The following is a 20609-nucleotide window of genomic DNA, read 5'->3' on the forward strand; positions in this document are numbered from 1 at the left end:
ACATTTAAATATCACTCGATCTGGAAGAATTTGATAGACTTCTACAAAATCTATAGACTCAAAATTTAAGTCGGATAATGCACTAGGGTGGAACACAAAGTTAGTAAAAAAATATGGGAAACGTTTAAATCTGAAGCAATTTTAAGGAAACTTCGAAAAAGTTTATTTATGATTTATCGCTCGATATATATGTATTAGAAGTTTAAGAAAATTAGAGTCATTTTTACAACTTTTCGACTAAGCAGTAGCGATTTTATAAGGAAAATGTTGGTATTTTGACCATTTTTGTCGAAATCAGAAAAACATATATATTGGAGCTATATCTAAATCTGAACCGATTTCAACCAAATTTGGCACGCATAGCTACAATGCTAATTCTACTCCCTGTGCGAAATTTCAACTAAATCGGAGTTAAAAATTGGCCTCTGTGGTCATATGAGTGTAAATCGGGCGAAAGCTTTATATGGGAGATATATCCAAATCTGAACCGATTTCAAGCAAATTTGGCACGCATAGTTACAACGCTAATTCTACTCTCTATGCAAAATTTCAACTAAATCGGAGCAAAAAATTGGCCTCTGTGGGCAAATGAGTGTAAATCGGGCGAAAGCTATATATGGGAGCTATATCGAAATCTGAACCGATTTTGCTGATATTTTGCAAGTTTTTCGAGACTCATAAAATATTCGGATGTACGGAATTTGAGGAAGATAGGTTGATATACACGCCAATTATGACCAGATCGGTGAAAATGATATATGGCAGCTATATCTAAATCTGAACTGATTTTTTCCAAAATCAATAGGGATCGTCTTTGAGCCGAAACAGGACCCTATACCAAATTTTAGGACAATCGGACTAAAACTGCGAGCTGTACTTTGCACACAAAAATACATCAACAGACAGACAGACAGACAGACAGACAGACGGACAGACAGACGGACAGACAGACGGACAGACAGACGGACAGACAGACAGACGGACATCGCTAAATCGACTCAGAATTTAATTCTAAGCCGATCCGTATACTAAAAGGTTGGTCTATGATTACTCCTTCTTGGCGTTACATACAAATGCACAAACTTATTATACCCTGTACCACAGTAGTGGTGAAGGGTATAAATATAGGGAATATGGAGCGAGGGAAATTTTAATGCAATTATACAAAAGAGCATTTATGATTTACCAGGGGATACTTATGTATTCGAGATATAGGACAATTTGAGTAACATTTACAATTTTTGCTACTCAGCAGTGACGATTTTACAAGGATATTGGTTAGATCTTGCCAATATATGTGGTGAAGTGTGGGTTGTGATATATTATTTGGTCAAGTCGGGCGACTTGGAGCCTTATTTAAAACTCAACTGTTCTGTGGAAAGTGTGGCATTACAGTGTATAGGATATGACTAAGATATGGGGAAATCATCACAGAATTTTGTGTAAAGTATGGGAATTTGGCCATATTTGTAATGGGTCTAAATTATGAAATAGTCTACCATATTTTCCCAACTCTGGTGTACATATATATGGGAGCTATATATAATCTGAACCGATTTCGACTAAATTTGACATGCATAGTTAGAATAAAAATTCTACTATCTCTGCAAAATTTCATGTAAATGGGAGTATAACTCTGGCCCCCGTGGTCATTTGAGTGTAAATCGTGCGAAAGATATATATGGGAGCTATATCTAAATCTGAACCGATGTCAACCAAATACCCTGTGCCACAGTAGTGGTGAAGGGTATAAAAAGGAACTTCGCATCCCCTGAAAATTTTCTGTTATTCGCAGCAATATTAGCTTTTTTGCCTCCACTTTCTCAACAGCATTTTGACATGTGGCGCTGATTAATGATTTAATTGCTGCCGAATAAATATTAAAGAAATAAAAAAAAAATAAATAAATTAAAATTAAACTAAAATAAATAAATATAAGTTAAATAAATACCTTACCAATACGCACTGTCCAAAGAAGTAGTTGTTGTGGTTGGACTTGGATGCATCACATAAACACTTTATGGGGATGCGACAGCAACATTAATGGGGTCGACGATGTAATTGAAATTGTTCTGCGAAATGATCTGGTATGAGTGGCAAAAACTTAATTTATTGCAAGATAAACATAAGAAATAAGCCGTAGTCAAAATGACGAAGGATGACGTTAGTGTACAAAAAATAAAGATGACTTTCTAAGGTTAAATCGTCTATCATTGAACGGTCGTATGTTAATAATGAGTATTCCCAGCGTAGAATTTCCAAAACTTTCCAATAATATGCTACACAATGCATGTCAACAGTTCATGGTGTAGAGTACACAAGTTCATTTCATTTCATTTATTTAGACTTGTAATACAAAAGCCTTCGGCCCGACCGAATGTTCATTCTAATCTCCTAGCTGAAGCCGTTGAAATAAATCTCTAGTGTCCTCTCTCCGCAAATGTAATCCCGATCGAACTCTTATTTTCTCAATTTTTATGCATAGATTGCGCATGGTTGGTACTTACTACGGGATCCTTCCGAATTTCACATACAATAAATTTCTAAATTTATGATATGTGTAAATCTGTTTCTGGCCTCACAAAATCCTATTTAGCCATGTTAAAAATGCAAAAATTTAAGTAAAGGCAAAGTTATTTATATTAGAAATTATTTTTATTAGTAAAACAAATTAAGCTTCCATATAAAGACATACCAATGTAACAAATAATTCACAAAACTTTTAATACAAATGCCACCGGCGGCTGTTTAAACAACTAGTAGTACACTGTTATTTATATAAAAATACAAAACATAAAAAAGTATGTAAAAACTAAAAATAATACTTATAACAATTCAGATTCATTTTGCTGCTTAAAGATACAATGCAGTATATTTATTGATCACTTGAAAGACGGGAATGACGTAATTTTTCTGTAAATTTTTTGTAGGGAAAATAATTACGACGATATTCTAATTTTAAAAATCCATTTCCATATACATTCCAGAGTACCAATACCAATGAAACAAATAATACATAAAGATTTTAATATAAAATGCCACCGGCGGCTGGTTATTTGATATTAGTTGATCACTTCAAATACAGTAATGACGCATGTTATCTGTAATTTATGTAGTGAAAACGTTTTCGACGATACTCATATCGTAATTATATTTTAAACAGCCATTTCCATATGTATTTTAGGGTATGGATTGTAGTCCACAATTTCAAAATCATCAAATTTAAAATCTTCTATATCCTCCACCTTACGTTTAATAATCAATTTGGGAAATGGTCTTGGCTTTCTTTTTAATTGCTCTTTAAGAGGATCAACGTGATTTTTGTAGACATGCGTATCACCCAACGTATGTATGAAATCGCCCGGTTTAAGACCAGTTATATGGGCAATCATATACGTTAGCAAGGCATACGAAGCAATGTTGAAAGGTACCCCTAATCCCATGTCAGCACTTCTTTGATACAATTGACACGATAACTCACCATTGGCCACATAGAATTGAGCTAGGCAATGGCAAGGTGGCAAGGCCATCTGTGGAATGTCAACAGGATTCCAAGCAGACATAATAATACGTCTATCATTGGGATTAGTGCGTATTGTATGTATGACCTGTTTCAATTGATCCACACCCTCTTTGCTATAATCTGTGAAACCAAATTTGTCCAAAAATTCGCGTGTGCTATTTCCATCCCAGATGTGTATGTTTTTATCCTGCAATATTTTGGCGTTGGTACATCCATGAACAAACCATAGTAATTCCTCTGCAACGGCTCTCCAAAAGACTCGTTTAGTAGTCAACAATGGAAACGAGTTGCGCATGTCAAATCGCATTTGGGCACCAAAAATAGAAATGGTACCCACTCCAGTACGATCATCTTTTACAGCACCTGATAGTAAGGAAATCGTAGAATTCAAATATTAACTGTTGAAAATTAAAACACTTTTTAGGGCAAAGGGGAGTACATTTAGTATAGGGCATAAAATATCGGGGAAATCTAACTACTCTCCGTCAAGTATATTTCAGCAAATTATTTGCATACCCTTTTCAATTATTTTCTCAATCAAGTCCAAGTATTGTTGCTCATCGGTGTTTTCCTGATTCATAATTTTTGAAGATTCTCCTTGAGGACCCACGGAACCATTTTTCAATGAATCCGGAGCCATAGTGCCATTAGAATTTTTATTTATATCCGGACTATTTTGGCAATTAACAACATCCGTCATTTTTCCAATTAATTTTTGTTAACAAAATTTTGCACGATTTTGACTGAAATGGCGGGAAAAAATTAATCACCCATTCACAACCGAATGAAATATACTGCTCACTAAATGAGTACTCTTGTGTGTGACGTACGCAAAGGCCATTCATATTAACTAGGGTTGACATTTGGGACTGAGAATTATAAATCCCGGGATTCGGAATTTCAAAATATTGGATCCCGGGATTTAGTTCAATTCAATTTTTATTAAGCACTTAACAAAAGAACATAAGAGTAAATTAAAAATCAAGTTTCAAATTGCTATCATACTTAACAAAAACTTAGCCGAATTCAACAATAAAGCTGAGTACCATGTTCAGTTTTCAAGCTGAAAACCAGTTTGTTTTCATGGTTACTTTTTTTTATTAATTAATTTAGAAATATAACATTACCCTGCCAGCATTTCAAAGTTCCATTTCATCCTCATCGCTACCACAGTCTCGTATATGTCACCACAACCATCGCGAACTGTGATGGGGGAAGCATATCAAAAAGTACAAAATGTACATGAAAGTATTTTGCCATCACTACTGTTAGAAGAGCCATTTTATTTTTTGTGAAACGCCAAGCGCAACCAGCTTGTTATATTTTATTTAAATAAAAACGAAAATAAAATGCTGAAAACATAGTTATTACGCTTAAAATTGTGAAAAGTAAATTGGTGAACAATATTTGACTTTCCAAATGGAATAAAGTGATAGTTTTTCAAATATTTTTCCAGACACGCTGCCTCCATTGGGAATAAAAGTACTGGCTGATAGACGCTACAACATTTAACTTACAACTTGTAACTCAACATCAATCTCTTATTAATGCATAAAAATGTGTTAAATGTGATGTGATAGCCGTATAAATGTTATATTTATGAGAATTTATAACTGTTTCATAAAATTACTAAACATCTAAAAAATCGTGTTTTACTTGACCACAATGATTCTTTTACAACTATCTTAAAATGCACTTTGTCTGATTGTTTGAAGGGGCTCTTATTGGCGTCCTTCTAAATGTATACGACTGTTTTCGACGTAGTGGGGATTCTCTGAAGCGCCCCCAAATTCAAAAAATGTTGGCAGGGTAGTAGCCAATCCCACTCACGCACACTCACGAAATGAGAACCAGTACTCACGCACGAACTACTTTTAAAGACTCACGCTCACGCACGATTCACGACAATCCACGAGATTCACGACAAATTCACGAGACTCACGACTTTTTCCAAACGGAAATTAGAATAGGTAACAAAATTCAAAAACAGAATATAGTTCGAGAGCTAAATTAATTTCAGTTTAAGGTAAGTACTATGTTCGCTTTTCGCGTTGAAATTTTCGTGGTTACTTTATTAAAACAGTTCAATATAAAGCAGACAAATTAACACAATTGATGCGTAGTTTCTTGTTCCTCTAGATTTCGGCAAGACTTTACTGGAATAAGTTTGTTTTCATTTATAATTTTGATTATTTAAGGAAAAGTAATCGCGAAAATAAAGTGGTTTTCAACTCGAAAACCGAACATAGTACCTACCCTTACATACGAGTTTGAATTAAATTTTTATTTTTTTTTTCGTGAGTGTGATTTTGCAGAAATTTTATTCACGCACACTCACGAACCGAATTTATTTCTCACGCACGACATATTTATTTTAGTCCCATTCACGCACATTCACGAGAACTGCTTTCAATTTTGTTCACGACTCACGATAGGCAAATTGCGGGCATTTTCAGCACTGCGGACATATAAGAGTTTTGCGATTGCCCTGTTAGCTGCTTTGAATTCTTTTCTGCCCGCTGAAATTATAGCATTTCTCTAGGTTGCTGACAACATTTACACACAGACAAAATGAAGGCAAAGCGCTTTTTTCAGAAAAGATAACACCATTAAATGGATGTTTGCCACCGAAAATTACGCAAGAGACGCATAATGGGCTTTAGTATAAAAATGCTCACAGTAATTTAGCGACATCTATTTAGTTGAAATTTGCTTTCTCTGCGGAAGAGCTAAAATCTTCCTCTTACTCTACTTCTCTTTCTAAATTATGGATTTGTTGTTGCCATATGTTTTCGATACTTATCTCAGCTGCTGCCAAAAACCTTTTGTTGACCATTAACGAATATTCCTCTCTTTCGTGAGGATATGGAGAGGAGTTTTTTTTTTGCTAAAGTAGTGGATATTATATTGACAAGAATATTTACTCCTAGTAAAAGTTGTGCATATATCAGAAATAAGCAAAAATATATATTGTACAAATATGCCGGAGGTTTAGACACAGAAAATAAGCATAATAAAGAAAGCTTGCCGCCAGCCAGCCTTGTTAAAAATTACAGTTAAACCGAAATATTATCTAAGCGATAACAAATATTACAAGAAAAAAATGGGAGCTGAACATTCCCAGCAAAGGGCTGATGCCGATGGCCGAGAATTGTTTGAAGGGGATACCAGAAATCAAATCAACCAATACACTGTAGGAAGACAAGCTCCCTTTGCCCAAGGCACGGGGGCAATAAAGAAACGATCTATGCTAAGACAGGGAAGTGCAAGTAGTTCTACATCCACCAATAAATTAAAACAATCAAATGATCCAATTCCATCACCTACAACCTCGGAAATGAGTAGGCCGTCTTCTCCCCCGTTAAGTGTTTGTTCGGATTTGCCTTACGTTTCCTATACAACGGATAGACCAATCGGAGGTGACTCACCTAAAATTCGCGGAAAGTCGAACAGCAGCCCAGCTGCCAATCGTAACTCACTAGTATTAAGACGTCCTAATACAGGAGCAAAGCCTAAACGACCCCAGTCTACAGTGGGCAGCCATAACATAGTGATTGTCAAGCCCGGTGCGAGAGACCCTCATGAAGAAATTGAATCAGAGCTCCAGCAATTGCAGAATATACCTCAATTTTTACCCGTGCTAAGAGAAACCATAAATTCTTCAACAATCACTAAAGATGCTGAACTGTTAGAGAGATTGGAGATACAACCGCATATGTTGAATATTTGTTGTCGAATGCAAACCCATTTAAATATATGTGCGAATCTAGTGGCTCAGGAACAATCACATTTAGTAGAGCGTACGAAAATTGTAAGCAATTCGATAACAACACTTTTTGCCTCCTTTGTTGATATGCAGAAAACCTATGCCGCTTATGCTGAACAATTTGCCAAGGTGCGCTTGATCTCAGAGCAATTGAGTCGATGTAATTCAATGCTCAATGCAAATTTAGAAAGTCTGGAAACCATAAATAATTTTCTTGATGTTGAGGATCGTCTTGATCCGTTTGTGTGGCGCACCGACGACAATAAACTAAGAGGTGAAGCTGAGGGTGCGGCAAGGCGTCTCAAAAAAGTATAGCTCTCCGTTTGACAACATCGAGATATAGGCATGAACATGAACTTTAGTCATTATATTTGAAAACAAGTGTAAATTTTTTGTATAATTTAGTTAATTTAAGGTATGTGAACCTACATAGCTATTTAATGAGCGTTGGTGATATTGTAATAAGCTACAAAATTGAATCACTACGGCCATATAATGTCATAGTTTATTTATTTTGGGTTTGTCTTGTTTCGTCAGACTGCGAGTCTCTTAAAATAAAAATTCCAAAGTTACAGCGTTTATATTTAAGTACATTTATTATTAAAAAAATCCACATAATTAGATTTTCTTTGACAACAAAAAAATAAATTAAACTAAACTAGACTAAACAGATCTTTTTACTTAAATTTAAAATAATGCCTGCAAACGCCTTTTGTCTTCCAGATCACGTTCGTGTTGTGTCCTTTCTATAGCTTTAAGTTCTTTGTTCACTGCAGTTTGCAGTGATGGGTCCAATTCAAGTGCTTGTTGAAAGTCATCTCGTGCCTCATTGGGATTCCATGCACCAAAATGTGCTTTGGCTCTACGAAATAAAGCCTTTACATTTTGTGGATCTAATTTCAATACTTCTGTACAGTGCTCTATTACAGCGTAATAGTCTTGAGCTAAAAGTCGACATTGAGCATAGTTTAACAGAACAGGAACTTTGTGTTTAGCCAATTCCAACCATTCTACGTCGTGAGGTTTTTCTCTGCAAGAGAAATTTCACAAAAAAAAAAATATTTTAGTTTTTATTTCTGATATAAAAAGCCGATATTTCACATTTGTATGCCTTGTGGATAATTCAAAATATGTAAGGTATAGTGTAATTGTATAATAGTTTACACTTAATATTGACCAAATTATATTTTCCATACTTACTTTACCATTAACTGGTCTATCAATCCCACTGCTTGACGATAGCATTCCTCTGCTTTCTTAAAATCTTTTTCTTTGTACAAATTATTTCCCTCATCACGGAGTTTTATCGCAGTTTTTAGACGTTCCTCATCGGACAACTGCCAAGTATCTTTTTTATACTCTTCTGGCATTTCGATGGATAGCAAATCAATAGTGAAAATCAAATCGGTAGGATTTGAGAGTAGATCATCTAAGTCTTTGTAACCTAGTCCTTCATTCTGTAGTGTCATGCCACAACAATGACGACGCTCTTCAACTTTTTTGCCAACATCACGCAGTGTTTTTGATATAAATGGATACTGAGCCACTAACTACAAAATGGATAAGGGATATTAATATAATGGAAAAGGGATATTAACGGTCACAATTAAAATCAAACTGTTAAAAACTCCACAAAAAGATGAATGTGGTAGGGCTTATGTCAACGGTTGCCACAACTGAAAGAATTCTATCAAAACTGTTATTTTTAAATATTTTGTAGAATTTTTGGATTATAAATCGTTTTGGCTAATCTATACCTTGTTACTTTTCTGTAATGTCGATTTTTAACTAATTTTTGCTATATGCTGTTATTCATTTAGCGAATAACAGCATTCCCTACATTGAGTATTCTAAATAGTAAATTTATTTTCGGTTTTACAAAGTTCTATAAATCCTAAGAAAATAAACAACAAATACAATATCATTGAGTATAGTTGCAATTAAGCAGTGATATGTACATAATAACTATGAGTCAAACAAAATCTTTGGACAAAACAAACATCAATACTAGGTGATTATAAAAACTAAAAGGTTTAGACCGTTCGTAAAAATGTCAAATATATGGAATATACAAGTTTCCCATATGCACACGCAACGAAAGAAATTGTTTCTGAGACGAAACTTTATACAGAGGAAGATAACATCAGACGCTAAAAGTTTTTTTCTTCAAAAGCAACTAAAAAATATAAGAGGCAAAGCCTGTGATAAAATCAAATTCATTTGTTCTTAAAGAATATACTTTATAGAATAAGGGAATTGTCTAAAATTTCGCTCCGGAGGAAATTAGCTTTTCTTTGTAGAGGTAGTACGGCAAACACAAAGAACTGAAAACAGTGTTAGGTATTTATATGCCCTCTAATGTTTTAAAATTAATTAATATCGATAAGACAAGTCATTAGTTGCTTTTAAATAAGTATTTAGAGTAAAATTATCTCTATGCAGTCATTTATGCCAATACTTAATTTTGGTATATAGTTCTAAAAATTTTTTTCTCGTGTGGCAACCGTATTCAGGACTCACCATAGGCTAAATGCATTGACCTTTGACTAACCTTTCTGTTTACTGTAAATTGTGCCACTTCGTGTAAAGCCATTTTCTGTACTATTACCTCCCACACTTCCAATTTGAATTTTTTACCCAATACAAGTTCCATGGGATTACCCATTTCTCTACTATCATCCAGTATAGTTCCATCTGGTTTCTTGGTTTGAAAGTGGAATTTTACCTATGAAGAGAAAAGAATCGATCACAACTCTATTGATTGTTAATTTCTTGACATGTTTACCCTTGTACCCGACTTTAAAGGAATGAATTGTTTTCCAGGAGATATAGTTTTCTTTTCTATTAGTGCATTTTCAATGTTGGAATCCATATTTTTAAGAAAAACAAATGAATGAGTGAATAGTCCGAGATTGTTTTGTTATCCAGTTTTTTTTTATCAGCTGATGGTATTCATTTGTTATCAGTAACAGTGTTGCCAATAGTATTAACAATGTATTTAAAATATCGTTGAACACAAACACTGGAGAAATACTTATATTCAACACGCTCTCTAACTTCTTTTCAAAGGATCAGGATCAGGATCAAAATGCTAGTCGCCTCAACAGTAGAATTCAACGCTTTACCAATAAGTTTTCAATATATAAGAAACAACTTCTAAAATGTTTCAAATATTTTGTAAAATTTGTTGCAGACAAGCAATTTGTAAGGCCAGTTGAGTGTGGGTTATATGGTGTTGTATTTATATGAAAAATGCTCATCCTTTGTGTTTATTGGATAGTTTCTTTAGCTAGGTATGCACCTCTAGCGGATTTGTCGTTTGCGTGCCAATAAAACAGTTTGGCATGTATTTTTAAGGGAAACATGTAAACAATCGATAACAACGTCTCCATGCATTTCTTATGGGTAACGGAAATTTCGCTAGAGGTTCATACCAGCCTTTTTATGTGAAAGTGGAAATTAGCTTATTTTCATGGTTGCTCTTCTGAAATAATAAATTTGAAAAGAAAATATGTAACGCAATCATTGTGTTGGTAGTTTTCCATTTAATTTAAATTTGTCTCCGTCTTTTTTTTGCTCCCTTAAGGTGAGTATTAAGTTCGAGTTTAGCCGCTAAAATCGCCATTTTTTCACGATTACTTTTCTTTAATAATACTTTTTAAGGAATACAAACTTTGTGAAAACTTGCTTTGGGCTATTCCCCATCAAGTTATAATAAAATATGCAACAAATATGTATAATTTTATGCCTTTTTTTACTGATTTAGTTTTCACTTTAGTGAAAAAACTCGAACTTAGTACTCACCTTTAAGGTGGGTATTAAGTTCGAGTTTAGCCGCTAAAGGTGAGTATTAAGTTCGAGTTTAGCCGCTAAAATCGCTTAAGTGAAAACTAAATCAGTAAGAAAAATGCATGAAATTATACATATCTGTAGCAAATTTTATTATAACTTGATGGGGAAAAGCCCAAAGCAAATTTTCACAAAGTTTGTATTCCTTAAAATGGATTATTAAAGAAAAGTAATCGTGAAAAAATTACGTTTTCAGCGGCTAAACTGGAACTTAATACCCACCTTAAAATCGTAATTTTTTCACGATTACTTTTTTTTAATAATCAATTTTAAAGAATACAAATTTTGTGAAAATTTGCTTTGGGATATTCCCCCCATCAAGTTACAATGAAATCTGCAACAAATATGTATACGTTTATGGCGTTTTTTTTACTGATTTAGATTTCACTTTAGTGAAAAAAAAAACTCGAACTTAATACCCACCTTAATTTCGAAGTTTTCCGCCAAATTTTCAATTTTCGCTCTACCAAGTATAGTTTGGGAAATATGAGAAGTTTTTATACCCTCCACCATAGAATGGAGGGTATATTAACTTTGTCATTCCGTTTGTAACACGTCGAAATATTGCTCTAAGACCCCATAAAGTATATATATTATGAGTCGTGGTGAAATTCTGAGTCGATCTAAACATGTCCGTCCGTCTGTTGAAATCAAGCTAACTTCCGAACGAAAGAAGCTATCGACTTGAAACCAGTGTTGCCAATTTGGTGCTTTTAGCACCAAATTTAGTGCTTTTTGATTTGTAAAAAGCACCAAATTGCCTTTTTGGTGCCTTTTCAAAAAAAGCACCAACTTGGTGCTTCTGGCATTTTCATTTAGTGCTTTTGGTGCTTTTTTTATTTTGAACACTATTAAGTTTAATTGATACAAAAATTTTGATTAGACTTTCAAGAGCCGAAGAAACTCAAATTTATTGCCAAATATAGAATTTGATTGTTATGAAGTTGGTATTGATTATTTTTAATTAATACCCAATAAACACAGGATGAGCGTTTTTCAAATGCAACAACTGTTCAGTTTGAGGGTAAATATAATTGTCAACATAAATTCAACATGACTTGAAATAGCTCATCTTCAATACATCTTCAAATTGTTTGCGAATTACTTCCAATTTGCCAAAATGTTGACGAAATCTTTGAAAAGGTGTTGAAGATAATATGAGAAAACTTTGACAAAACACTACCCTAGATTGCAACGAAAAAACCATGTGGTTTTCAATACTTATTTGTGCAACGAAGTTCGTGGTCAATTGCAAGAAATAAAAAAATGGAAAATTTTAGACAAATAACCAAATAGTTTATAAAAATAGGTAAGAGAAAATAAAAAATGAAATAAAACTTTAAGGATGTCACTAAATCTCTCTTTGCAGAAAACTAAAATTATCGATTCTAAAGGGTGATTTGTTAAGAGCTTGATAACTTTTTTTTAAAAAAAAACGCATAAAATTTGCAAAATCTCATCGGTTCTTTATTTGAAACGTTAGATTGGTCCATGACATTTACTTTTTGAAGATAATTTCATTTAAATGTTGACCGCGGCTGCGTCTTAGGTGGTCCATTCGGAAAGTCCAATTTTGGGCAACTTTTTCGAGCATTTCGGCCGGAATAGCCCGAATTTCTTCGGAAATGTTGTCTTCCAAAGCTGGAATAGTTGCTGGCTTATTTCTGTAGACTTTAGACTTGACGTAGCCCCACAAAAAATAGTCTAAAGGCGTCAAATCGCATGATCTTGGTGGCCAACTTACCGGTCCATTTCTTGAGATGAATTGTTCTCCGAAGTTTTCCCTCAAAATGGCCATAGAATCGCGAGCTGTGTGGCATGTAGCGCCATCTTGTTGAAACCACATGTCAACCAAGTTCAGTTCTTCCATTTTTGGCAACAAAAAGTTTGTTAGCATCGAACGATAGCGATCGCCATTCACCGTAACGTTGCGTCCAACAGCATCTTTGAAAAAATACGGTCCAATGATTCCACCAGCGTACAAACCACACCAAACAGTGCATTTTTCGGGATGCATGGGCAGTTCTTGAACGGCTTCTGGTTGCTCTTCACTCCAAATGCGGCAATTTTGCTTATTTACGTAGCCATTCAACCAGAAATGAGCCTCATCGCTGAACAAAATTTGTCGATAAAAAAGCGGATTTTCTGCCACTGATTTTGGTAATAAAATTCAATGATTTGCAAGCGTTGCTCGTTAGTAAGTCTATTCATGATGAAATGTCAAAGCATACTGAGCATCTTTCTCTTTGACACCATGTCTGAAATCCCACGTGATCTGTCAAATACTAATGCATGAAAATCCTAACCTCAAAAGAATCACCCTTTACGTTCTTGAAAACATTAAAAAGCTGACCAATGAAATAGTTTATAATAATTGGTACGTCAATATGAAAAATTAAATCAACACTTTAAAGAAGTCACTAAATTTAAATCTCTTTGCAGAAAACTAAAATCTTTGGATGCTACATTCTTGCAAACAATAAGAAGCTGACCAATAAAAATGAGTGGCTTATCAACAAGAAAAAGTTTCCAGAAACATTACAAGTGCAACCAATTAAAATTGTTAAAAACAACAAATTGTTGAAATCAACAACTTCTGGATGAAAATGTGTATCACATCGTCAGTTTAATTCATATGCTATTATCAGTTTAAAATGGATATTTTGTGAATTCCTTCTGCTGGATATCAATTCTAGCACGCGGTCCAGTACGTTCCTAATTTCAAATTGCCCGCATGTTAATAAAAGGAAGGAACCAAAAGGAAGGAAATCGAATTATCAATGCAAAAGTGTTTACTAATAATGTTGAAGATATTTAAACTTTTGTTGTTTGTTTTTTTTTTTGTTCTTATTTGTTGGTATGTTTAATAAGATTATTATTTATTATTTATCAATTGGTATTGTAGTGTATTATGTAGTGTAGTGTATTATTATATATTTTATTTTGATGAAAATGAATAAATTATACAAAATTCATAGAATTTTGGCTTTGACTTTCAATTTGAAGTGGGGATATCATTCATACAAATTTAGGTTGAAATGTATTTGCAACGATGTTAATTTTGAATTTGACTCGCATCGAAAATTGTTTGACAAATTATTGAGTAGCGATGCATTTCAATTTGAGGATAACACTTGAGATATTATTGCTAATGTGTTGAATTTCACTGTTGAGGGTAATGTCTGTTTTTTGTTGAGAACGCGATTTTCTCAACAATTTCTCTACTTGAATATTACCCTAATCCTTTGAAAAAATGTTTGAAAAATTGTTGAAATTTAGCATTTTTCAAACGTTTGTGTTTATTGGGTATTGTTATTTAGGGTATTCTGTAGGAAATTTTTTGAATTTGGTAAAGATGTCATTAAAAACGTTTGTATTAAATTCACAAAAGCACGCAAAACTGAAATAAGCAATAGATTCCTTCCATACATAAATATTTTGAAAGTTGAAAAACATCACTGATCAAAATGAATTGGACGAAAGCATTAAAACTGATCAAAGTGTATACTTGAATAACAGTTCATAATGGTGAGTACTAAGTTCGAGTTTTGCCGCTAAAGTGAAAACTATATCAGTAAAAAAGGCATAAAATTATGCATATTTATTATAACTTGATGGGGAATAGCCAAAAGCAAATTTTCACAAAGTTTATATTCCTTAAAATGAATTATTAAAGAAATTGTAATTGTGAAAAATGACTATTTTAGCAGTTAAACTCGATCTTAATACCCACCTTAACTTCTTAAAATTCAACTCACAAAAGTTCTATAATACATCTTCGGAATTTTTTTTTTTTTTTTTTTTTTTTTTTTTTTTTTTTTTTTTAGTAGAGCATTTAATTTTGTGGTGGAAGGTGGTATGTTAGAATTTATAATATATATTTGGTGCTTTTTGGCCTTGGGGAGTTGGCAACACTGCTTGAAACTTGGCACAAGTAGTTGTTATTGATGTAGGTCGTATGGTATTGCAAATGGGCTATATCGGACCACTATTACGTATAGCACCCATATCAACCGGCGCTCACATTTGGCTTTCGGAGCCTCTTGGAGGAGCAAACTTCATACGATCCGGTTTAAATTTCGTACACAGTCTTAATATATGGTCCCTAACAACCATGCAAAAATTGGTCCATATCGGTCCATAATTATATATAGCCCCCATATAAACCGATCCCCTGATTTGGCTTGCGGACCAACAAACAAAAGCAAATTTCATCCGATGCGACTGAAATTTAGTACATGATGTCGGTATGTGGTATCTAACAACCATGCAAAAATTGGTCTACATCGGTCCATGATTATATATAGCCCCCATATAAACCGATCCCCAGATTTGACCTCCGGAGCCTCACGGATGAACAAAATTCATCCGATTCGGTTGAAATTTGGTACATTGCGCTAAACCACCAAAAAATTTGGAAGTTCTTCCAAAGGCACAACTTTAAAAACACTTCCAGAAGATGCACTCCCAATGATGTTCTTTATTTGAACTACCCTGGAAATTCTTTCAATTCAATTTTTAATAACTTGGGTTTTTCATACCTTTAATGGGTAATTTTAACTTTTTTTTTGTTTCAAATAGGTCGCAAACAGAGTAAGGGCCAGTTTCTCAATGTCTTGTTATTATTTGTCGTGTCGATAAAACAGCTGATCCCATACAAAAATTTTACTAACCGGAGGTCTATCCACCGGTTAAAATTAATCGGAGGATGAGAAACTGGCCATAAGAATTTATAAAATGGTACAAATCATTTAATTTTTTTTCGAAAAAAAATGCTAAATCCAATCTGAAAAAATTGTGCATTTTTGAAAATATTTTAGGTCAAACGTTTCCGACAAGAGTTAGAATCTATTGAAAATTATAAAAAATTATAAAAATTATTTATTTGACAAAATATCACAGAATTTTTTAATTTACATCATAAAGATTGAATTCGGATCACACCTAAAGAAGTGATGCAAATTCAGTGCAACGGCTGTTGAAATGGAGGACTTCCGTCATATGACAAGCCCATGTTAAATTCATCGCTTCTGCGTCAATTTTGCACCACTTTTTGGCGACGCTTTTTTACTGGGTAGTATATGGCCGCTAACAACCACGCCAAAATTGGTCCATATCGGTCTATAGTTATATATAGCCGATCCCCAAAAATAACCTACCAAAATTTTATTTCTATAGAAAATTTTGTCAAAATTTTATTACTATACAAAAATTTGTCAAGATTTTATTTCTATAGAAAATGTTGTCAAAATTTTATTTCTATAGAAAATTTTGTCAAAATTTTATTACTGTACAAAATTTTGTCAAGATTTGATTTCTATAGAAAATTGTGTCAAGACTTTATTTCTGTAGAAAATTATATCAAAATTTTATTTCTATAGAAAATTTTGTCAAATTTTATTGCTATAGAAAATTTTGTCAAAATTTGATTTCTATAGAAAATTTTGTCAAACTGAATTATTTACGTATCGGCCATTTTGTTTAATATATACCCCGTATGGACTTGCCATCGGCAAGTGTTACCGCAAACCAAGTAATTCGATTGTGGATGACAGTCTTTAGTAAAAGTTTCTATGCAATTCATGGTCGAGGGTACATAACCCAGCAAAAACTAGGTAACCACATCTCATTACAATTGACATTACCAGGAGTAAAGCTGTCATTACACGTTGCATTACATTGCGGCGAGTTATAATGACTAACTTGTAATGACAAAAATAAATACTTCTCGGTAATTTTCGAATTGTTATTCTCAAATTTTTAGGCAGTTGTAGTTAATATAATTATTCACATAATCGAGCACTTACATAAAAAATAAAAAAGAATATGTAATGTAAAGGCAATTCTGAAAAATTTTCCGTTAAGAATTTTTTATCACAAATATTTCATAATAATTGTGTTTAATGGCATTATCACATTATGTTTTAAATAAATGCTTTCTTATACCTCATTGACATTACACTTCCAAAATGCGCTTAAACTAAATTTCAAATGCCATTTGCCTTATAAAAAAGAGACTTAAAATCCACTTTTAGTAGATTTCGAACCTTATGTGAATTGGTTATTGGATATATTATAACGTAATTCACGAATCCAACTCCCTTAAACAACCTACATTTATTTCTATTTTAAGTGTGAAATTAATTTGAGTGTAATCTTATTTAGATTATTTATTAGATTTTTTGTTTATTTATACAATATTCTATTTCTATTCAAGTAGTTCTCCTATTACAGCACCACTCCCCATATTTTGATCCATTGTAATCGGCGATAGAAATCAATATTTTCGAGATTTGGTTGCCTGAGACAATAAGTGGCTATTTTGCAAGCTTTGGTGTATCTACGAATAAGTCATTACATATTAGGTGATTATATGCTTTAAATGCACTACTTATTTTATGGCCGAAAGTATGCCTGGGTAGAAGTACTTTCCTCCTAGGACATGCGTATGTAAATGTAATCCGAAGCGATGCCAATTAATAAGTGGTTATTAATTTTTAAATAGGCTTACCTACAAGATTACCGGGTAATGAGAGTTTTTGCTGGGAAGATTCGGCCTGGCCGAACTTACGGCCGTATATACTTGTAATAGATAATTTTGTCAAAATATTATTTTTATGGAAGATTTTGTCAAGGTTTTATTTTTATAGAAAATTTTGTCTAAATTTTATTTTTATAGAAAATTTGGACTAAATTTTATTTTTATAGAAAATTTTGTCAAAATTGTATTTTTATAGACTGACGCGCAAAATGAAAATCGTTTGTACCTACACGGATGAAAAAGACTGTTTTTCATATATTTGGCTATAAACATTATATGTTTGGAACACAAATTTTTAAACACAATATTTTTGAGTGCAAGCATATAATCTTCATAAACTAGCATAACATGTTTGGGACATATATGTCAATATGTTAGAACATATTATGTTTGGGACATAAAATGTTTTTAAATATAATATGCTTGGATGCAAACATATATTAATTTAGAAATAGCCTATAAACATATATGTGTTTAGTAGCTTGGAGCGCTATTTAACAGGGAGCGATATTGAATTAAGTTGGTGGTTGTTGCTTGTTATGACAAAATTAACATTTTATTTTTCCTTGGGTAATTGATCAGCTACTTCTTTGATCCTTACAAACTGTGTGGTCCGCTGTTCGAATCCCCGTCCGGCAAAAGGTAAAATTAAAATAAAAAAAAATCATAAAATTGAATAATTTCTTCTACAATGTTTGTATTACAGAAAAAGGTGCTAAGAACTAAAAAATCTCGTGGAAGTGAGAAAGATGTGGGGGAATATACAATTGGGCAGAAACAACATTTTGAGCATTCAGGTCGAAAACCTATGTTGTTAGCACCTATATTACCTGTTTATTTTCATAATTCATTATGATTGTAAATATATAAATAAATAAATAAAATTTTGAGCACAATATTGTTTGGGAGAATTTTTTTTAAGCATATAATATTTTTGGGTGCAAAATGCTTCCAAACATATTATATGTTCACATAATAACATATTGTTTTTTGGAAGACAACATTATTGAATTTGGATGCAAAAATACAAAATGTTTGGAAATTGACTACCCAAACATATATTGTTTAGACCAATATGCTTTCAAACATATTATATATTGGAAGAGATCAAACATATAAATGTTTGGGCAATAGCCAAAAATGTATATGCTTGAAGCAAAATATGTTTGGGAGTATATGTTACAGAAGCGATTTTTTGGGAGCGTGTACTCAATATATAAAATTCTTTTCGCTGCACAAAAGTTAAAAAATTAAATGGTAACGAAAAAAATCTGCGTGGTCTTTATGGCCATGTAATGGTTCTAGACATATCTATACCCAACCTATAAAAATACTTTTATCCCTGCAAAAACATCGACAATTGAGAACCACACGCTCACAAAAAATCGCTTCTGTAACATATACTCGCAAACATATTTTGCTTCAAGCATATATATTTTTGGGTATTGCCCAAACATTTATATGTTTGATCTCTTCCAATATATAATATGTTTGAAAGCATATTGGTCTAAACAATATATGTTTGGGTAGTCTAAGTTCCAAACATTTTGTATTTTTGCATCCAAATTCAATAATGTTGTCTTCCAAAAAACAATATGTTATTATGTGAACATATAATATGTGTGGAAGCATTTTGCACCCAAAAATATTATATGCTTAAAAAAAATCTCCCAAACAATATTGTGCTCAAAATTTTATTTATTTATTTATATATTTACAATCATAATGAATTATGAAAATAAACAGGTAATATAGGTGCTAACAACATAGGTTTTCGACCTGAATGCTCAAAATTTTGTTTCTGCCCAATTGTATATTCCCCCACATCTTTCTCACTTCCACGAGATTTTTTAGTTCTTAGCACCTTTTTCTGTAATACAAACATTGTAGAAGAAATTATTCAATGGTATGATTTTTTTTATTTTAATTTTACCTTTTGCCGGACGGGGATTCGAACAGCGGACCACACAGTTTGTAAGGATCAAAGAAGTAGCTGATCAATTGCCCAAGGAAAAATAAAATGTTAATTTTGTAATAACAAGCAACAACCACCAAGTTAATTCAATATCGCTCCCTGTTAAATAGCGCTCCAAGCTACTAAACACATATATGTTTATAGGCTATTTCTAAATGAATATATGTTTGCATCCAAGCATATTATATTTACAAACATTTTATGTCCCAAACATAATATGTTCTAACATATTAACATATATGTCCCAAACATGTTATGCTAGTTTATGAACATTATATGCTTGCACTCAAAAAAATTGTGTTTAAAAATTTGTGTTCCAAACATATAATGTTTATAGCCAAACATATGAAAAACAGTCTTTTTCATCCGTGCATTTCAATACTTAACATATTGCCAGCATACAGTTTTCTCTGCTCGAAAACTATTTTTACAAAGACAAAATAGATAAGCATTAAATGGATGCGACAACCATGTCCAAAAATATTTTTTCTTTGCGTGTAGATCGCATTGTTTAGGAGTTATGAACAAATTTAGTTTCTCATATGAAAACATCTAGTTTTTCAGTATTTGGATGAGGGTTTCATATAAAAATTTTAAATTCATAATTTTTTGGGGTTTATTCACGAATTAAACTCTTTTTCGATCTACGATAAATAGTTTGGGAGATATAGAAAAGATCACGAATTAATCACTTTTTCGCTAAAGTATGCACAGTTTGGGTGATATGAGCCCAATAGGTTTTTCATATAAATATTTAGAATTTTCAATTTTTGAAGCGGGACCCACATGTAACGAATGGAAAAATAGGTATCCTAGCGATACTTTGGAGGGCCTTGTTTATGGCCAAAACTAAGAAAACTGCGAAGTTTGTTTCCGATCGGACCACTCCTTCACGTACCTTTTATCATTGCCGTATCTAGACATGTTTAACCAGGGGGGTTAGAGCCCCCCTATC

The 20609-nt window shown here is 32.9% G+C and overlaps 3 protein-coding genes across 3 annotated transcripts; 1 reads left to right on the forward strand and 2 right to left on the reverse strand.

The window, feature by feature from the left end:
- Positions 1-2745: 2745 nt before the first annotated feature.
- On the reverse strand, positions 2746-4319 carry Ts (Thymidylate synthase). The gene is made up of 2 exons (XM_075300516.1): positions 4040-4319; positions 2746-3886 (listed from the first exon to the last, which is right to left on the reverse strand). The coding sequence occupies exons 1-2, from the start codon at positions 4221-4223 to the stop codon at positions 3156-3158; spliced, it is 915 nt and encodes a 304-aa protein (XP_075156631.1). The 5' UTR covers positions 4224-4319; the 3' UTR covers positions 2746-3155.
- A 2024-nt stretch (positions 4320-6343) lies between these two features.
- BORCS5 (BLOC-1 related complex subunit 5) lies at positions 6344-7957 on the forward strand. The gene has a single exon (XM_075299780.1). It carries the CDS (start codon positions 6627-6629, stop codon positions 7602-7604), a length of 978 nt encoding a protein of 325 aa, XP_075155895.1. The 5' UTR covers positions 6344-6626; the 3' UTR covers positions 7605-7957.
- LOC142229242 (AH receptor-interacting protein) lies at positions 7859-10230 on the reverse strand. The gene is made up of 4 exons (XM_075299781.1): positions 10075-10230; positions 9841-10014; positions 8490-8839; positions 7859-8319 (listed from the first exon to the last, which is right to left on the reverse strand). The coding sequence occupies exons 1-4, from the start codon at positions 10159-10161 to the stop codon at positions 7977-7979; spliced, it is 954 nt and encodes a 317-aa protein (XP_075155896.1). The 5' UTR covers positions 10162-10230; the 3' UTR covers positions 7859-7976.
- Positions 10231-20609: the final 10379 nt, after the last annotated feature.

Source organism: Haematobia irritans, chromosome 3 (genome assembly GCF_050003625.1).
Source record: "Haematobia irritans isolate KBUSLIRL chromosome 3, ASM5000362v1, whole genome shotgun sequence".
Taxonomy (NCBI): Eukaryota; Metazoa; Arthropoda; class Insecta; order Diptera; family Muscidae; genus Haematobia; species Haematobia irritans.